The sequence below is a fragment of the Lactuca virosa genome, chromosome 2, assembly GCF_052849685.1.
Source record: "Lactuca virosa cultivar CGN04683 chromosome 2, Lactuca_virosa_CGN04683_v6, whole genome shotgun sequence".
In the NCBI taxonomy this organism is placed as follows: Eukaryota; Viridiplantae; Streptophyta; class Magnoliopsida; order Asterales; family Asteraceae; genus Lactuca; species Lactuca virosa.
The window spans coordinates 12,058,611-12,080,066 of NC_136427.1; the positions used below are offsets into that span (position 1 = coordinate 12,058,611).

A 21,456-nucleotide genomic window follows, 5' to 3' on the forward strand; every position below is an offset into this window, starting at 1 on the left:
TCCATACCGTATAGCCTAAATGAAGGTTTTTTTTGACACTTGTTACACTCTCATTCAATTTGCCAAATGTCATTTTGTGGTTATTTTGAATTAATTTTTTTCCACATGTCATTTTATGAGATTTTCTATTTTATTAAATTCCATATAATATTTTAATGTAATAATTGCAATAAATGTAGTAATAAATGTATATCAATTTTATTAATCAACTTGCCTTTTAATTTTAAAATCCCCAAAATTAAAGCTCATTAGTTTCTTTTGTTTATTTATTTAAATTATTTGTTTAAATTTAAAAGATAAAAAAACATTTTCATTATAATAATTCATTATTTTTCTTATTTTCTTATAAATTCAAAGTTTTCAAATATTTTGACCTTTATATTTAACTTTTTTTTTAAATTTACCCATGTAATACATGAGTCTCACGACTAGTTATTAGTATAGTATAATAAACATCTTGTGTGTTATGCATGTTTGTAATTATACATTTAAAAAGTCATTGCGAAAATATAAAAACTTAAAAATATGTTTGAATATACTTTTTTAACCATGTTTTTTTGTCACAATATATAATCGTCATTTACAAAATAAAAATTATATTATACATATGTAAACCCGAGTGAGATGACAAACGGGCAACAAGCTGCGCCGCTAAACCTTTTTGTATTGTAAAACTAATTCTTTTAAAGACTACATCCATAAATTTAGGGAATATAACATTGATGTGTATGATACGTTGTACTCTATTATACATTATAATTGTTTTATATAATATCTAATTTACTTGAAATATTTTTTAAAAAAATTGTTTTTAACAAACAAATTACAAAAGTTGTCTTGATGGTTTGCTAACTTTTTTTTGCTTGTCGTCTATCAGGTTTGTCTTAAAATTATCGTTTTGGTATTTTGACATATTTTGGTTACTGTATTTTATCTTTCAAAATTTTCATTTTCATTTATTATTTATAATAATGGTGCTTGTCATCATATAAAAAATGAAGGCTTTGATATACAAAAAAAAAGAAAAGAAAAACAACCTAATTTTATTCTTTTGCCTCTAAATATATTATCATATCAATATCTATTTATTTCTTACATTATATAACAAACAATATTAAACTAATAATTAATAATTATTCATTGGTATTTGAATTTGTTAGTTAACAACTACAACTCGTAAATAAGACTAACAAATTCTAATATATAAAATTAATAATAGCTTATGCAAGCTCGTAAATGAATTATAGAACAAAATGGTTATAAATAAAAATTTAGACTACAAAATTATTGGACCAATATATATATATATATATATATATATATATATATATATATATATATATATATATATATATATATATTACATTCATTCAACTTACAATTTTATAAATCAATTTTACAACATTGTAAGTAAACATTAATTAATATTTACAATTTCATAAAAGCACCATATGAACAATAAGAAAAAAATACCAACAAATATGTTAGCTTATACAAATTAATATCTTTGAATATTATAATTACCTCTTTCTTTTCTATATAAAAACATGCATCCCAATATGAAGGTTTGTATTTTCCTAGTCATTTTTCTCTCCATATTATTCTACAAACTCTAGAAATATGATATGCATATGAACAATATATAATAAGGACAATTAAGTACCATAATTGAGAAAAATCTTGATTTGTAGTAGCTAATTAGTTGAAAGTTAATATATAAGTTAAAAACTCTTTTGCAACATCCCAAAAATACAGTCCAAAAATTTCGTTTTTAAACCATTAATAAAACCATAAATATCTTCTTCATATAAAATCATAAGTCATGTATCACAGTCACATGTCAAAATATATCAGAGTATAAACATCCCAGGTTAAACAAATGGTGTGTGCACTGCAATCTTCCCGAGCTCCTCTTTTGAAAACTGAGTACCTGAAACCAAAACTGAAAACCGTAAGCACGAAGCTTAGTGAGTCTCCCCAAGCTACCACATACCATTTACACATAGCATGCAACTAGGAGATACGGCCCTCGCCCACACTCGTGGAGATACGGGCCTCGCCCACACTCCGCTAACCGGGAGATACGGGCCCCACCCACACTCCGCTATCTAGGAGATACGGGCCTCGCCCACACTCTACTATCTCTGAGGTACGGGCCTCGCCCATGCTCAGCTACTTCGTGATACGAGCCTCGCCTACACTCGACTATGATGAGATACGGGCCTCGCCCACACTCAACTACTAAACCCAACATACAAGTATCACACAGACAACATGTAAAGCTAGTCTACTGTTCATACATCATAATCAACTACTACTATGAGATACGCGCCTCGCCCACCCTCAGCTACTACGAGATACGGGCCTCACCCACACTCTATGAGATACAGGCCCCGCCCACACTCACTAGTCATGAAAATACATACAAGCTCTAAACGAACAACAAATATCACTAGCATATAAATATATAGCATATCAGCTATCTATGAGATACGGGCCTCGCCCACACTCAACTACTATGAGATTCGGGCCCCGCCCACACTTGCATTCCTAACAACATATACAAGCATCACACAGACAACAAGTATAGCAATCCAATAATCTGACTGATATCTATACTCAGATAATAATGAGATACGGGCCCCGCCCACACTCAGCTACTAACGTATCACACATATACGGGCCGACCTTGGTGCCTTAGACCCGTTCCTACTGGAAGAGGACTCACCTCGCACTGCTGAAGTCCCGCGAATAAATCCCGGGCTGCTGGCTGACAGATTATCAAGCTGTCAACATCCAAACAAATCAAATTACTAATTGGATCCCAAATACATATCCATAAGTACTTGCTTGGGTAAAAGACTATTTTACCCCTAAATTAGCTTGATTCAAGCCCAAGGCCCAATCTAGAGGCCCAATAGTATGATAATCAACTAAAGCCAAACTATGGCCCAATTTTCTGAATTGGGCCCAAATCCTTCACCTGGTCTTACTTAAAAGGCCCAAAAAATTATTTGGTCCAAACACTTGGCAATCCCATAGTCCAATACCTCATAATCTTCAATGCCCAATAATGGTCCATCTATGGCCCAATTTTCCAAATTGGGCCCAAGCCTGTCCAATGGGCCTTATCCTATAGCCTAGTCCAATACTCTAGTCTTTATACTTATTCCTGGATGGTCCATCAATAGTCCAAAACATCTAGGTCCAACAGGGGGCCCAACTCCAAACCCAACAAAATTAGGGTTTTCACATGAAATGATGATTAAGGTTAAGTGTTCTCACTTAAACCATTAACGACTTACCCTATTAAGTCCATTATTCCTATAGGTCATCATACAATGGAGTCGGAATGAGTCACAACTACAGTCCACCGGTCCAAATGCGGGTCCCAATAGGCCCAATCCATCAAACTCACAATTAGGGTTTTCTAAACCCTAATTAGGGTTTCCAGCCCAATAGTGAACCAACCAAGCCTAACATTAAGCTTTTAGGCCCACTAGGGTTCTACTAGGCCGGGCACCACCCACTGCCACCTCGGGCGGTGGTGACCGGTGGCGGCTCACGGCGGTTCACGGCGGCAGCCGCCATTTCCAATGGTGGTGGTGATGGTTCCTGCCCTAGAACCGCATAAAAAATTTCACACATGACATACATACCCACACAGCCACCTCCTACGGTGGTTGGTGGTGGCAACCACCACCTTGAGGTGGTGGCGGTGGATTTTCGGTCAATAACTCGCTATTAACACCTCCAATGTCGTGAATCACCCAACCACTCGACCATTTTTATAATCAGCTACCTCACAGGTGGCTGCCGTCACCGAAAAAAAGGCAGAAGATGGTGGCCACGAGGTCACCAGCGGCGATAGCGACACCCCACGACGTCCCACTCACAGAAACGAAGAAGGAGAAAGAGAGAGAGAGAGAAAGAGAGAGAGAGAGATTGTGTGTGTGGCGAGCAATTCTTATCGGGGCTCCTCCTTGCTCAAAACTCGCACAACAACGAACACAACCTGGTTCACCGGTCTCGGTGGTTCCTTGGTTGCACAGCGCACCTCCGGCAGCATGGTGTGGTGATGCTCGTCGGCGGGGCAGTAGGCGGCCTCTTTTCCTGATTGGAATAGCGAGAGGTGAAGAATTGGCGGCTGGTAACACACGCATGACGGCTGGAGAACAACATTTAGGTTTAGGGTTTCTGGATGCGTCGTGGGGGAAAGAATACGGGTATAACCCGTGACACATTTCAAACATTTTCCCATTATGCCACTATTAGTCCCTCCTCCCAAAATCATTTTCAATTTAAATCCGAAATTACCTCTTTTTGCCCTTTTCTCCAAAAGTCTCTTCATAATAGGTCCTTAAATTTCCAAATCAACCCCTTAGCATCTAAAATCTCTTCAAATGAAGTCCCATAAATTACCATTTAGTCTCTGCCTTCATAAATACTTACAAAACTAACCTGGAACTTACACTTTTAACCTCCAACTTCTAAAATTCTTCATAATTTAGTCCGGGACTTACAGTTATTAATTTATTTAAATAAACGGGGCGTTACATTTTTAGTGGTAGTGATTAATTAATTGAAAGTTGAAAAGTTGTTGGAGTTTAAAATCAATATGATGTAAGAAAAATGGTTATCTTGAACCATATTGATTTGGAATGACCTGTTTTATCAGATACTAGGTGAATACCCGCACATTACGCAGAATACAACAATATATTTGAAATCTTTATAAATATAAGTTTTTTAAATTTATCAGTGACATTGTCAGCTCTTATAAAATAAATCTTATAATAAGTTGGTATAACCATTGTTTGTTTTGAATTATATGATAATGTAGACATATTTTAAAATTCTATAATCCTAATTGTCTTAGTGGTTTCTATCGGTGGGTTACTCATAAATTAAATTAAATATAATATATGGTTTAAAAATATTTATAGTTGTTGTTATGATTAATTAATTTTAAAAAGTTTATTTACTTAATATTTTAATTTTTATCATTGTAATTATTTAAAACATCAAACATTGTTTTTGTTTTTAAAGGTAATAATATAATTTTTATATATAATGTTATTTTTAATTATTGTTTTTGTAAGTTACTTAAAATAACGTATTTGAAAACTCTTAATTATTTTAATTTGGTTTCAGATATTTAACTTTTTTAAAATTTATTTGATGAATATTGTTAGTTTCTTTGATTGTAATTATTTAAAACAACAAACATTGTTTTTGTTTTTAAAGATAACATTATAATTTTTTTTATATAATATTACTTTTAACTATTCTTATTGTAAGATGTTTTTAAGCAACTTATTTGAAAATTATTAATGATTATAAAAAGTATTCATTGTTATTTTTATTAATTTAGGATTACAATATATGTTTAACACTATAATTTATAACTTTTAACTATTTATAAGATAGTTTCTCGATTTTTTTTCAAGTTTAACTGAAATTTTGATTTAATTTAACCGTTTAACATTATATTGAAATTAATAATTTAACTATTTTGCATAAAATCATAAATTATACAAAAGTTGTGACTTTAAAATGATAATTGTTCACATAAGATAACATATCTAAACTAATAAGTTGACTATAATATGTTAAAAAGTTAAAGTCATAATTTTATAAATAGAAGTACAATATAATATTTTAACAATATAGTTTAGTTAAATTATGATTAAAATTTAGTTTTTGCATTCATTTAACATTATTAACCAAATTATAATAACTATTAGAAAGAAATTGAAAAGTCATGGAGGTTTCAAATGCATGTGATGCAAGTAAAAATGTCTATTTTACAAGTATACTAGGCGAATGTGTGCGTTGCGCAGGGAAATAATTATGTAGTTTAATATGGTTATATATTATGGTAAAGTAAATAGTTAACATTCTTTTTTAAGCATATGCGTGATTGAGAAGTTATCATTTTAAAACAAATAAGATGCTAACATAATGCAATTAACAAAATTATTACATAATAATTGATATAGTTTAATATATTCTGAATAGGATGAACATAAAGGTTGTATGCGATTAAATAGTATGTATATTTTTTTGATTTTTAAATAATTTATACTAATAAATAATGCAAAATTATAATTAGTTTAAAATTGTAAATGTAATGTTTATGTACACATTAATATCTAATGTAATTATTTGATAATTGATTAAACATGGGTTCTCATTTATGGTCATATGCGTTTAGTTTCTTAAGTAAACCTCACATGTGTTGAATCATATTTTTTGAAAAGTATTGAAATAGGATTAGAGAACCTACTTATTGCTTGCAATGTTTGGTAATTTAAGACATCTAATTTCGTATTTTTTCATTGTAGATTTTGTAGAACTTTTGAATTTCCGCCATTAAATCTTTATGCTCGAGTTTCTCATTCATTTTTAAAGGTTTTAAATATTTTTTCATTCTTGGAGTTTTAGATTCTTCAAGAATTGTGGGTAGACCTCCTGTTCTTGCATTCTTTAGTAAGATCGAAACAAATATAATTCTGGAAACCTATCTGAAATGCAAAAGTTTTGATATTCTATCTTGAGACTTTAACTTCTGTAGAAAATTTTGCCTTCACCGGCCAATGATCGGACAAAATGGATTCATTTCTAGGGTATAGTATTTGCTTTAGTTCATCCCTAGTCCATATTATCCTATCACTCCTGTCATATATTCATAATCTGTTTAGAGTATTTGAAATTGTACAAACTAAAGGAGTGGAAGTTATGAATGATATAAATGGATTTAATTACCATGCAGAAGGAGCAAACTAAAGGAGTGGAAGATACGAAATGAATGATATAAAAGGATTTAATTACCATGCAGGAGCAGGTTTTGTTTCATCCTTCTTGCCAAAATTCAATTTGGGAACATATTTATAAATACGTAGGAGCAAAATCAATTGTTCCTTCATGCCATGCTCTAAATTTACCATCTATATTTCCATTCGTATTTTTAAAATTTTAGTTATATAAAGTGTGTGATGTGTTATTAATTACTTTGAAGGTGAAAAGGTGTGGGATTTCAATGCATGAGGTGTTAGGAAAATTGTGTGGGGGTTTCAAATGCATGAGTTGATTGGAAAAATGTCTCATTTATAAGTATAGTATGATTGGAAAAATGTCTCATTTATAAGTATATATATATATATATATATATATATATATAGAGAGAGAGAGAGAGAGAGAGAGAGAGTGTGTGTGTGTGTGTGTGTGTGTGTCACACCCCCGGACTAGACGGGGGAAACGTCCGGAGGCGGGTGACTTCATTGTGTAGTATCATAACAATTGAATATAAATGAAACAGAGCAATCCAAACATCATACATTGAGATAACAAACTTACATTGTTTACATATTGTATTTGTTCTTCGAGTTACACAAAAGAGACATAAACAGAAAAATCCCAACTACAGCTAAATGTTCTTGCATCTGCGTCCCTTGTTACCTGCTTACTAGATCCCTGAGAATACAAATCGTTTTGAAAAGCGTCAACTAAAAAGTCGGTGAGTTCATAAGCATTTTTATATAAAATCGGTTACGCTTGTTTAGAATCGTTCTTGTTGTACTTTCAGAAAATCCGATATTTTCTATGAAATCGTTTGAAGCCTTGTTTTAAAAATCATGGATATATGTGTGCATGTCATTACTTTTGTTCATCCTTATAAGGAATGATTTTGAAAAGTAGTGAAATTTATAAATCGAGCTGTGTTCGAGAATAGTTCTTTTGAATAGTAATAGTCAACCGTTTCCAGAAAATCCCTTATTTTCAAAAAGAGAATATGGTTGATAATCTTGTTCCTCTTATCGAGTAAAATTGAATGTGCGTTCTAGTTTATCGTTATCGAAATCGTAGAAAAACGTTTTCTCTAGAAAATCCTATATTTTATGCTATAAAATATTCGTAAGTTCTATTTCCAACTGTGTGTATGTGTGGGTTAATTTATCGTTTTCGAAAATCGTTTACAAACGTTTTCCATAGAGTCCTACGGTTTTTAATTTGTAAAATAGCAGTATTACGACTCTATACTTGTTAGGAGAAAGAATCAACATGACAATTGTGGACTTCCTACGCGATGAAAAAGGACAGTCGACGCAACAAATGCGGACCATCACCTATCATGTGTAGGACAGTCAACACAATGTGCCAAAATTTATTTATGAGGTTTTCCTTACATAAATTTCTAGGTGACATAACATATTCTAGTGAGTCGTTATAACCATACTAATTTGACGGAGTGCCTGTTTTGGCGTTTCTCAGGCGCCCTCGGTTTGGAAAAGACATTTGTCACCCTAGACTGGCCGGTCTAGCTGTAGCGAACAGCGAAGGTGCGGGGTGTCAACCCCGTATAGATCTATACACAAATTCCCGCTCTCCCTCCAGGAGACTCTGGCTATAACTCCTTACAGGACTTTAGACGTACACTAATATTTTTATATTTAGGTACTTTTGAGATTTTGTCTGACTAGAATATTAACAACCGTTCGAGCAATCGTTCGAGATCCATTATTTGTTAGATAAATAATGATATTAGTGCTCATTGAATAGAAATATCGTTCTCGTTCCATATTGTTAGTTGTACTTGTTAACTGGGTATCCTTGTTCGTTCCATTTCGTTATTGAAAAATAAGCCATTTTAGTCAAGAGAAAAAGTGTCAAGTTATAATTTGTGTAAATTAATAACTGCAGGTTATGACACGCATTTTCTGTTTTATGACATATAGAACATTACTTATGTTCCTGAAGGTTTCACGACAGCAGTTTATGACATGCAATTTATTTTGTCATGAAAGCTTTGTTTTCATATACTTTTCTTGATAAAATTATTTATATTAAATAATTATAAATAATCACAAATAGTTTGTTAATCTGGTATACAAAAGACATGAGTATGACATAATATTCCAAGATAACCCTTGTATTTATGTTTGGCCAAAAATGATCCAAAATATTATTATTTCCATACTTTAATCATTTTCAAAATACTTTGCCCAATAACTTGTTTAAGCAAATATTGAAACGAATACTTATAGTTGTTGTTATAAAAATTCGTGACTTATACTTGGTAACATACTAGTTCTTGTTCCCAAACATGATTTGTGAAATATAATCCAAACTCTTGAGGCTTAACCAAAATCTCGAGTTTTTGGACTATTTATAAGGGTTTTCATACTTAAGCACATGTAAGATGGCATGCATACACAATAAACAATTAGATCGTGATTTACACAAGGCTTTGACTTGTATTCTCCCCCAAAAACAATAAAAACTTAGAAAAAGGTGGGGTATGAAGCTCACCTTGAGTTAGTTTTGTGGGTGATTTGATGAAGTGTTAAGGAGCTTCCAAGTTCCAGCACTTGAAAGGTTCTTTGAACTTTAGAATATCCTAAGAATAACTTTATGTGTAAATATAATGAAATCTTAGGAATAATGTGGAGAATAATTAGTCAAAGAAGATGAAACACTTACAAAAATCTGGGAATTTTCCTTGAAGGAGTGGGACTTGAAGCTTGAAGGAGTTAAGAGTACTCTTAGAAGTTTACTGGATGTGAAAGTGAGAAGTAGAATTATGGGGAGGAAAGGAGGGAGTTCACGTATTCAAGAAGGAGAGGATAAGGGTGACATGACACTTGCTTGGAGGACTGGTGTACAATGCTTGGTTACCCATGGATATTTTGTGTTTAACTGGGTTTGCATGGGAAATGAAGAATTTGCATCACATCATAAAGTCAACCCTTATCTTCTTAGAATCCCTTACAAATCTTGGGTATTATTTTATATAATATGTTTAAAATAATCAATTTTGGCATAAATTAGGGGTTTAAGGGGTCTAAAATATGAAAAACACGAGTTTGGAGGAATTCCCGACGTCAAAATGCCTCAAAATGAAGAAAAAGTCCGAAATAGTCCAAAATCCGGAGCCAAAAGGTGAATTCCGGAGTCATATGACAAATTTCGAGGCTCCTCTTAGAATTCCAGAGTGGGGTTGCAAGCTTGCGAGGGTCCGAAGTGGCTGACAAGGGAGTTCCGGAGGTACTGGTGAGTTCCGAAGCTTCTTCTATTTCCGGAGCACTCCTTCGGATGCGAGGCCAGTTGATCCGGACCGAAGATGCGAAGGCCGGCTAGAACTTCCGGAGTAGGCCTTCAGGCGAGGTCTTCCGGAGCTTAAGCCTTACGGGGTCATGCGAGAAGGTCCGAAGCACATGTGTTCCGAGGTGAGAACCTTTCCGGTTCCTTAGGAGGTATCCGGACCAAGAGGGTTCAGGAGCAAGAGGGTTCCGGACCAAGAGGGTTCAGGAGCAAAAGGGTTCCGGACCAAGAGGGTCCTATTGGGTTTCCTCTTCCGGTTTTGAGCTGTTTTCGACTGAGGAAGGAACTTAGAGATATTTGAGAGAGATTTGAGATACGTGGAGAGATTTGGGAGAGATTTCACATACTTGGAGAGATTTGGGAGAGATTTCACATACTTGGAGAGATTTGGGAGAGATTTCACACATACTCGGAGAGATTTGCATTCTAACACTACATGGCTCATTAGGAACTCATATTGTACACTTAAATATGTTAGCACAAGTCTCACCATAGTCATTTCTTACATGAGGACGGAATTTCCTAGCCAAAATGCTAGTTGTGACAGAGAGAGAGTTAGGTTCATGTGTTTTCAGTAAGTATTGTGTGCCTCTAACAACCATTCAGAATCAAGCAAAAATAAATTCAATAATAAATCATAAAAGGGTATAATAGTAATCCAGACATAATTATTTAGGGTAAAAATTAAATCAATTAATATTCCGTTATAGCATTAGGATATTACTTTCACAAACCCTATAAACATATAACCCATTGCCTCTATTCTCTAAAATTCGTCGGCCACAACATCTTCTTCGTTTAATCGTTGGCCAAAGAACATCACCGCCCCTCTTCACCAAAATCATTCATCAAATATATGAATGAACGAATCATCATCTATCCATACCTGTTTAATTAGGGATTCTTCACCTCTTCCCTCCTCATCATCAAAATACGATTTGTTAATCACTAAAGTTTTTTGAATCCATCATGTTTCATCAGTAGCAATATGTTCGATCGGTTTCTTAAACTCTCATCTGGAAGATTTTATCGATCATCAGAAAGCTTACTCACAAAATTTAAACCAAACAAGGGCTACCATTTTAGATTCCTAAAATCTTGTTCATCCAAATGGCAACCAAATCAGAGCATACTCCATTCCCGACTCAAACTCGGGCTGCGACTCCGACTTTGGCTTTCATATCAGCAATAGGTAAATCGATTTTTTTCCTGTTTTTCACTATTTTGAAATCAATACCATTTCTTTGTTTTTTGTTGTTTAGAAATGAATAACATTTTGGGTAGAGTCAAACGTAATGATAATTATTTTATATGAATTTTGGCTTGTTGATGATAATCCCTAACAAGTGTTTGTTAAAATGTCTGAAAGAGAATCTAAAAAATCTAACCATGTGGTATGCATTCTGTTAAAATTAATAGCAACACATGTTTTATGTAATATTCATATTCTTATAGAATGAACAGCTTTTTGCATTCAAATATGGAAAATAATGAAAACATGGCGAACGATAGTTTATTCTAAGAGAATAACGAGCAATGCATGTTATTAGAACAAAGTACAATTATTTAATGTCAACTATCTTCTATGAGAATTTATAGTTTTTATTCTTTTAGAATGCTCTGAATTTTTTAATATTTGAAAGTTGATTATGTTTTCTTTGTGAATTTAGGTTTTGAAGATGCTGCCATTGATGTGGAAAAGGAAAAAAACATGGGAAACGAGAGTGTATTTTTGTAGAATGTATTATGTCAGAATGTATAAAGTGTTTCTTAATAATAATATTCTTTCAGAATAGATTAGTGTTTTTGTTAGATTTTGATGTTTTTTTTCCTTTTTAACCATTTTTAGGTTTAATCTTTAAAAATAAATGTAATTCTTAAACCATTATTAGTCATATTTTTTTAGAATGAACGTAACAATTGTTTGTAGTCTTATTCTTTATGAATTAATGTAATTACAGATTCTTAGAAAATAAAATCCGTATTTTTTAGAAAATGTTATTCTTGATAATATGTTGTATAATTCTTTAAACATGTTTATGATAAAAAAAATATCTTGAATGGAACCATATTCTACAAGAATAAAATCGAAAATATATTTACTAGTTTATGGTTGACTTTTGGTCATTCTGACAAAATAAAATCGGTTATTAGTAAAAATTATATTAGAATTTAATTGGAATTAATTTAAAATATTCATATTTCTAAAAATAAGGGAATTAATTATCCCTTAAAATCCGAAAATTTCCTTTTTTAATATAGTTTAATTGACCAAAATGCCCTTATGCTAAAATTTGTGTGATTATATGGTACATGTTATCCTATTGTGATATCATAAATCCTCAGATCATGATCATTGATTCTATTCAATCTGCTGATCCAGATTTGTGCATATGGGGTTAGGTTCAAATGTTCATATTTGCCTACCATTCTTCTTTCTTTTCCTTTGATACATGTATCTATCATCCCTCCTATATTGCAATTCATATAAATTGTTCTACATTACAAATCAAGATTATATGAATTTGCAAGACAGTTCTTCACACTCTGTTACGAAAAAAAAAGACCATCTCAGCTCTGTAAAAAAATTCATGCTTCCATTTCCGGTTTGATATGAAACAAACCCCTAAGTTTTTTTCTATAGAAAATTTTATGGTACATGGATTCATTGTACTTTTACGATACAAACATGAGCACTATTAAGTCTTTTTGTCGCAATCATAAGAAATCTGAGTACCATCCCTACTGTTTATGTTGAGTCCTGAATGGTCACAAGGCCATGAAATTGACGAAAATTGTTGGACCAACATAGAGCACTCAAAATTCTACCGAATGAAAGTTAATGTGAGATCAATTATCAATCCAACAGATCTTGTACTCAATTGTCCAGCCACAAAAGAAAAACCAATTTCTCAAAATCTTTTGATAACTTTAATGTTGATGAACAGATTGAATTTTGCATTAGTTTTGGAAGTTGATGTGACGTCACATCACTTTATGAGAATTATTTCAAGCCTAGAAATGTTCAAGCTACCCTAGAGAATATTCATAAGTTTGTTACGGGGGAAAAAGCCTCATTGTAACATCCATGAAATTTTGAAAATTTTAAAAATTTTACATAAATCCAAAAACCATCATTTATTACATATTGTTTTCAAAATGGGTTTCACATCAGAGTTTTCCACAGAAATCATAAAACAAAATACGAGGAGGTGCACGATCAAGCTTTCGCCTTTTGCGATCATCTGAGGTACCTGAAACATAACCAAAAACTGTAAGCCCAGAGCTTAGTGAGTCTTCCCCAAAATACCACCACATAACATAACATGCAACATCATGCATGAATGAGCCTTCAACCTGACTGGACTGCCTCGCAAGGCCTTCAGCCTATCTGGACCGCTCCCGAGCCTTCGACATGACTGGACCGCCTCGCAGGGCCTTCAACCTATCTGGACCGCTCCCGAGCCTTCGACATGACTGGACCGCCTCGCAGGGCCTACATCCTATCCAGACTGCTTGTCGGCCCTTCGGCTTGACTGGACCGCCTCGCAGGCCTTCAGTCTATCCGAGCCGTCCTTGGTCTGTTGGCTTTCAGCACAAAGCAAGACCGCCTCAACCCAACCACACACACACACACACATGTCGACGTATACATAACTTATAAAGACATAATCAATCAACATGCAAGCACATATCATATAGATCAATAAGTATAGCACCATCCTATCTTTTTAGGATACCGATCTAACAGATCATAACAACATAACAACACCCTATCTACCAGGATACCGATTTAACAGATCATAACAACATTCAGTCCTAAGATAACCAGGATAGCAATCCAAAAGGGCCAACATTGGTGCCTTCGACCCATTAGTACAGTGAGGAAAACTCACCTCACAAGTAGCGCTGAACCGGTAAAATCCAACTCCAAAAACTCAGATCCGAACTCAAAAGCCTACAACCACAACGTGACCATTTCTATCAAAACCCCAAAATACCCAAAATGCCCTCAAAGTCAATCTTGGTAAACCATGGTCAAAGTCAAAGTCAACAGTACTCAGAGAAGCGGGAAAAACCGGAGCCAACTCGCCGAGTTTTCAGGACAACTCGTCGAGTTCCTACAGTATCTAGAGAAACAGGAAAACCCGAGCCAACTCGCCGAATTGTCAGGATAAATCGTCGAGTTTTCCCAGTCTTAACATATTCAACCCCTTCTTAGCAAATCTAATGCCTCAAACTACAGATCTGATTCCCAATAGATGAAATACCACGTAAAGTTGCTAACTTAACGTCCATGCATGCCACAAAGAGGCTCCAAGACTCAAGGAAGGCTTAATAAGGGACCTAAAGCATGAAGGGAGCCTAGATCTAGATAAAGCTTGAAACTTTAAGCCCAAAGAGGCCACAAAACGTCAAGATCTGAAGTTATAACTTCATAACATGCTCAATCCAAGAACAAACCCAAAAATGAGCCAATATGACAACAAAGTTTCAAGGAATGAGATCTAAGCTATAGATAAGCAAGGTGTCGACTTTATACCTCCAAATGACTGCAACAAGAGAGAAGATTCTGGATCTATAACATCCTTTCCACACAAACCACTTCAACCTTCAAGCTTCTTCAAAAGAACACCAAGAAAACACTCTTCAAGCTCTCACACACATAAATATGGAAGAGAAAGCACGAGACTAGGGTTTCTGGACATGGAAGACGGGTAAGGAGGCCACCCAAAGGGGTATAAGGCCTTTAAATAGGGTGCAACACCCTAAAAATTAGGGTTTCTTAATCAGCCACCAACTCGTCGAGTTTTCCTCTCCAACTCGTCGAGTTGGTCCAAAAAGATCCGCAACCCAAAGACTTTCAATACGTCGAGTTGAGGCCATCAACTCGACGAGTTCCAAGGAAAATTGCCTTTTTTTTTAAATAAAAATTTCTCATACCTGGAAATCAGGATGTTACATTCATATTTCAAGAAACATGTTAAGGAGAATGTCAAAGGAAAAATTCAAGGATCAGAGATGTATATTAATAGTCCAACAAAAAAGAAACCGTCAATTGAAAAACATATATGAGGAAAGTTTGTTCTAAATCAAGTACTACAATCAAATAAACTAAAAAGGCCCTGATATAAACCACCATGCTAGTCCTTTGCAGTGTTGGATAAGTTAGAATTCACACAAGTTGTTAACACTAACACAATCTATATTACTCGAGTGTAATATGAGAAATTACATCACTCTTCATTTTTGTTAAACATACTCTGACTGTTTGATGTGCTTTAAACTAGCAATGTTTTAAATTTATAAACTAATCTACCAATACTAGACTGCTACACACCTTAGGCTACTGAACCTAATCGTGTTATAGTACAACATCGGTAAAGACCAAGTGTCAAACTCAAAGGGAATATGTATGAATGCCTCAGAGTATTCAATTTAACAATTAATTTAAAAGGGAATATGTATGAATGTCTCGGAGTATTCAGTTTAACAATTAATTTAAAAAGAAGAAAAGTAAATGGGTAGATTTGTTTTAGTAAATAACCAAAAACAAAATTTAGAAAACCAATTAAAGCAAACAAAGCAGAAAATTGAATTTGGATTAAGATGATAAAACTACTTTCACTTAAATTCGATTCACCTTTTAATTATGGTGAATTCGCAGAAATGCGATGGATTTAAGTTGTTGTCTACCGATTTCTATTGTGGTTATCCTCTTGGTCAGATTCTGTACATAACTATTTCCTAATACGATATGTGCAAAAAAAATGTTATTTTTCAAACTTCATTTTTTTTTATTATGTCGTTTATTAGGACTTGTTTAGTTGATATCCATACAATAAATTATTACAGAAAAAACACATGCTTCATGCTTTCCTTATATGATAAAAAATGATTTGCATGAAAAACCGTTTCAACCTTTTTCATAGAGATATAATTAATCGATATAGACCTTACCCGATAATATTGGAGCACAAAGGGCCCGGTCTTTGGCCCAAGCCCGATATGGATTGAACGTTAACGTGCTCAGTCATCAGGCTAGCCGCCGGCTGTTATCAAGCAAATTCTCAACCGGGCTATACCTGGGCATTTTGCAGGCCATTCAACATATATCCATTCAACCCGGTTTATTCATATCCAACCCGATTGAAGCCATATCCAACAGGGTCCGCCTACTGCATGCTCCAAGCCCCCCAGTCACTCTCATATCCCCGTCTACTAATTACTCACCACAACACGACGATAATCGCCATTATAAACACACAACAGTAGCAGCCCTCTTCTTAAAATTTTCAAAAGCTCCTTATAAGTTCACTCTTGAAGAACAGATTTATTCATGGAGGGCACGATTCGTTGCGGGGCGAATTACGTTCCTCTTTCCCCAATCAGCTTCTTGGAGAGATCTGCTGTTGTTTACCGAGATAGATTATCAGTTGTTTTTGGAGATCATGTGAAGTTCACTTGGCGAGAAACTCGTGAACGATGTGTGAAGCTTGCGTCATCTCTCGCTACTCGTTTTCAAATTTCTCGTGGAGATGTTGTAAGTTTATCAATAACTTTTTAATCGTTTTACTAAAATTTCCTGATTTCGTGCTCCAATTGAATGATTTCGTTCCGAATTTCTGTTATGTTCTTCTGTTTACTAATTTTATGCTTTGGGTTTGTTGATTCCATGTTCGATGTTAGTGATTTTCTTTCGGATTGGTGTTAATTATGGTGTTTTAACTAGATAAGGCTCTGTCGAGCATCTTTAGTTGCTTTACCTTTTTCCGGAAACTACTTTTCGAACTGATGAAGCGGTGTTCTTGAATTCATGCTCCATTGATCGATTTACTTTTTGATTGCTGTTAATTACTGTTTATGATCTGATTCTTAGCATAAGTTGAATGGTTTCTGGTAATCTGGTTAATCGATCACTTTGCATTGCTCTTATCTGTAACTTTAATTGTGACTTTTTGAGGACAAATATCAGACAATTTCATATGTTTAATTAACCCAGCATTTTTGTTTCTTCGATCTTATGCAATTCCAGGCTTTATTTGTCAATTTAAAAATTAAATTTCTCTCTTTTGCATGTCAAAATATACAATCCTTGAGCAGTTGACTTTTTGTTCTATTGGAGCTTACCATCTAAAAAATAATTAAATATGAATATAATACGCAAAGCCTATTTAGATTATTATATTGTTTTTTTACTTGATCTGAGATCTAATCTTGAAATTACCATTGCTTCCGTTGATTAAAAAAGTCAACTTCTGAAGAACTCAACTTTTCCTGAATCAACTTAAGGTTGCGATATTGGTTTAGGACTAAATGCTCAAAATAACAACATGCTTTCCCTCATGTGTGCAATATAACATCCTACTTTCAATTATTTCTGTTACAAAATTGTAATTTACCTTTTCTTTTCTTATCTAGGCATTATACTTTGAAAATCTACCCCATTATATTATTATACTTTTAATCTCAATTTCTCTAATAGATTATATTTTCCGAAAGATACCTCTCTATAACAGTGAAAATTGCTTTGTATTTGTATAACATTGCAATATTTTGTTGGATTTTCAAAAGTCAATGTTCTAATAAGAAGGAAAAGAAACTACAATGCTGTAATAAACAAATCAATAAAATTACATTGCTATTTCTTGCATTTAACCCTGTTATTTTCCAAACAGGTAGCTGTTTTGGCCCCAAACATCCCAGAAATGTACGAACTCCATTTCGCAGTTCCAATGGCTGGTGCTATTCTTTGTACTCTCAACATTCGTCATGATTCACCAATGGTCTCAACTCTGCTTAAACATTCAAACGCCAAATTACTCTTTGTTGATTGCCAATTTCTCCAAATCGCCAAGGGCGCAATCGAAATTTTATTAAAATCAACAACTTCAGTCCCTCAACTAATCTTGATCCCGGATTCCGGCGAACTTTCCGGCCACCCGATTCCGGAAATAGTCACCTACAACAATCTTTTACAAATGGGAAGTTTAGATTTTGAAATTAAAAGACCGAAAGACGAGTGTGATCCAATCGCGCTTAATTACACATCGGGAACAACATCGAGCCCAAAAGGCGTTGTCTATAGTCATAGAGGAGCGTATTTAAACGCATTATCAGCGGTTTTACTCAACGAAATGCCATCAATGTGTGTATACTTATGGACAGTTCCCATGTTTCATTGCAACGGGTGGTGTTTGACATGGAGCACGGCGGCACAAGGCGGCACAAACGTCTGCCTCCGGTCAGTCACCGCCAAGGCTATCTTTGAATCGATATCGAAACATAAAGTAACACACATGGCCGGAGCTCCGACGGTTTTAAACATGATAATCCACGCGCCGGCGGCTGACCGGATCCCGCTGCCCGGAAAGGTGGCGGTGATGACCGGCGGTGCTCCGCCGCCTTCTCAGGTGTTGTTTAGTATGGAAAATCTCGGGTTCGATGTGTTTCATTCGTATGGGTTGACCGAGACGTATGGGCCCGCAACCGTGTGCACGTGGAAACCTGAGTGGGATAATTTAAATAAGGAAACACAAGCGAAAATTAAATCCCGACAAGGAGTGAATCATTTGGGATTGGAAGAAGTTGATGTTAAAGATCCGGTGACTATGAAAAGCATCCCATGGGATGCGAAAACAATTGGTGAGGTTATGGTTAGGGGAAATACTGTAATGAATGGGTATTTAAAGGATACGAAGGCAACACAAGAAGCGTTTAAAGGTGGGTGGTTTAGAAGTGGGGATTTAGGGGTTAGACATTCGGATGGATACATTGAATTGAAAGATCGATCGAAAGATATTATAATCTCTGGTGGGGAGAATATCAGTACGATTGAGGTGGAGTCGGTGATTTTCCGGCATCCGGCGGTGCTTGAGGCGGCGGTGGTTGGGCGGCCGGATGATCATTGGGGGGAGACGCCGTGCGCTTTTGTGAAGCTTAAAGAAGGGTTTGAGTTAACTGGTGATGATTTGATTGTGTATTGTAGGAAAAATTTACCGCATTATATGGCGCCGAGAACGGTGGTGTTTGAGGAGTTGCCGAAGACGTCGACTGGGAAGGTGCAGAAGTTTGTTCTCCGGCGGAAGGCGGTGGAGATGGGGAGTTTGGTGAAAGGGAAAAGCAAATTATGATTTTTGTTGCGTTGAATTTTGTGGTGGTGATATTAATTGAATAAAATGGGGTTCGTTGCTGTCGAAGGTTGTAACTTGTGTTGTATCTTTTATACTATAAAGAGTTGGTATATAATAAAATTTCAAATATTCCTTTAATAAAGATTATATCTGTCCAAGCTAATATTTAAATATTAAATATATTTTTTTATCAATTTTTAAAATATCATATTTACCAATAAAAAAAAAACAGTTACAACATTTTATAATCATTTAAAATCACTATTTCTTATCAATTGATTATTATTATGCTCTTATTATAAAACTAAGTTTCAAATATCATCTATGTCCCTCGTAAAGTAAAAGTTCAAAATATTATATTTATCCAAATTATTTTTTTAATCAACATTTTACCCGAATTACTTTTTAATCAACTTTTTATCCACAAAGTTTAAGAAACAAAAAAGTTTCTCCATTGCTAGTTGCCATCAGTTGCAATTAAGAAGCAATAATAGACATGCAAAATGAAAAAAAAAAAAAAGGAATGATATCACTCATGCAAGAATTAGTATTATTTATACATCGCCGTAATAGCAATCGGAACAGTTATCAGATTCCATAAAAGGACTAAGGAGGATAAGTAAATCCCCATAGGATTCCATCAAAGCTTCTCTTGTTTTCATAGGTTTTTTGTCTTTCAAGTTTCAACTAAATGGGCAAGTTACTACCGAGGAAAATATGGAATTCGACTCCTTAACAATTGTGGTTCCATATTGCACATCGACCATAAAGAACACAAACTAATAAAACGCAAGTAGTTGGTTTTAGTTTCTATTTATCCAAGAATTTAAGAAATACAATTGGAGCCTGTGGTTTCTGATTATCATATAGACTAAGAAAGGCAACTTGGTAGTTTTGCTCTGAATTCAAGCAGTACAATTGGAACAGATTGTTTTTAATATCATTTCCTGCTGATGTCCAAAAAAAATGCAAAAATCATGAAAACCAGTTACCTAGAATCTACAGACCTGATAGGAGGATAAGTAAATCTGCATAGGATTCAATTCAAAAAAGCAGAACGGTAATTGAAGAATGTAGAAGTAGCCATTGAGAATTAATCATAAAACAAATTCTTAATTCAATAACAGTATGACACCTGTGAAATACAACCATTCACGTTATCTTACACCTTTCACTATCCTTCCTTGCGTTTATTTTAATTACAAAACATGCCCCATCCACGTACTAGTGGAAACTGAAAAGAATATCTTACCTGAATAATCTACAAATTTACAAATTCTAATCAAATTCAATCAAAGAAAACCTAGATATCATCAAATTGTTGATAATTGAACGCTAATCACACAAAATTCGTCCGGTTGGCTGCTTACCGAGATCAGTCGATGCTATAGAAGTGTTCGGAATCGTTGTTCGTGATTCAAACCCGACGAAAAGTTACGGACTTTTTACTCGTTCTCAATTTATGCGTCTTCGTTTTCCAACGGTCCTTCGTCGAATTTGACCGCATAATCTAGAGGATCATACTGGAACTTGGTGGGTTGTCGATTAAAAGTTGTAACAACGTGAATTTTCAAAACAATTTTTCATTTTTCAATCACAATAAAAAAATCCATTTAATATTCTCAAATCACAAGTATCAAATATCATCACAATAAACATATCCCAGAATCTCAAAACGTAATCCTCTGCCAGTGTGTACAATTCATGCCGGCGCCTTCCCGTGATCCTCACTAGTACCTGAAACACACAACACATCAAACGGTAAGCATAAATGCTTAGTGAGTTCCCCAAAATACCACATACTGCACATATGCCACTCAAGGCTATAACTCTGTAAGACCCTCTGGTCGATGTGTCTCAGTGGGACCCTCCAGTCTCATAACTCGTTGGACCCTCTGGTCCGGTCTAGCTCGTTGGACCCTCCGGTCCGGTCTATATAATACATAACATACATACAAAGCACAATAATCTCAACATACATAAAACACATAAGACCCTCCGGTCTGCACATAGATACCACTCTAGGTAATGTATAGTGAGAAGACTCACCTCGGGTAATCTCGGAAAGTCTCGAACTCGAAATACGGATCTAGCCTCCGCCTATTCACATAAATAAATTACTCTATATCAATAACGGCTCTCACAGGCTGGATAAGCCTATTACTATGACCTTTAGAAGGGAAAAAGACCATTCTACCCTTCTATTGGTCCAAAGGTC

General features: G+C 34.6%; 1 protein-coding gene across 2 annotated transcripts; it reads left to right on the forward strand.

Moving 5' to 3' along the window:
* The first annotated feature begins 16,096 nt into the window (after positions 1–16,096).
* Positions 16,097–19,380, forward strand: AAE1 (acyl activating enzyme 1). Of its 2 annotated transcripts, none has more exons than XM_079077756.1 (2): positions 16,097–16,652; positions 17,788–19,380. In XM_079077756.1, exons 1-2 carry the CDS (start codon positions 16,445–16,447, stop codon positions 19,236–19,238), a joined length of 1,659 nt encoding a protein of 552 aa, XP_078933882.1. In that variant the 5' UTR covers positions 16,097–16,444; the 3' UTR covers positions 19,239–19,380. The 2 variants fall into 2 exon arrangements, with proteins under 2 accessions (XP_078933882.1, XP_078933880.1); XM_079077754.1 differs by having other exon boundaries at positions 16,098–16,648; positions 17,784–19,380.
* Positions 19,381–21,456: the final 2,076 nt, after the last annotated feature.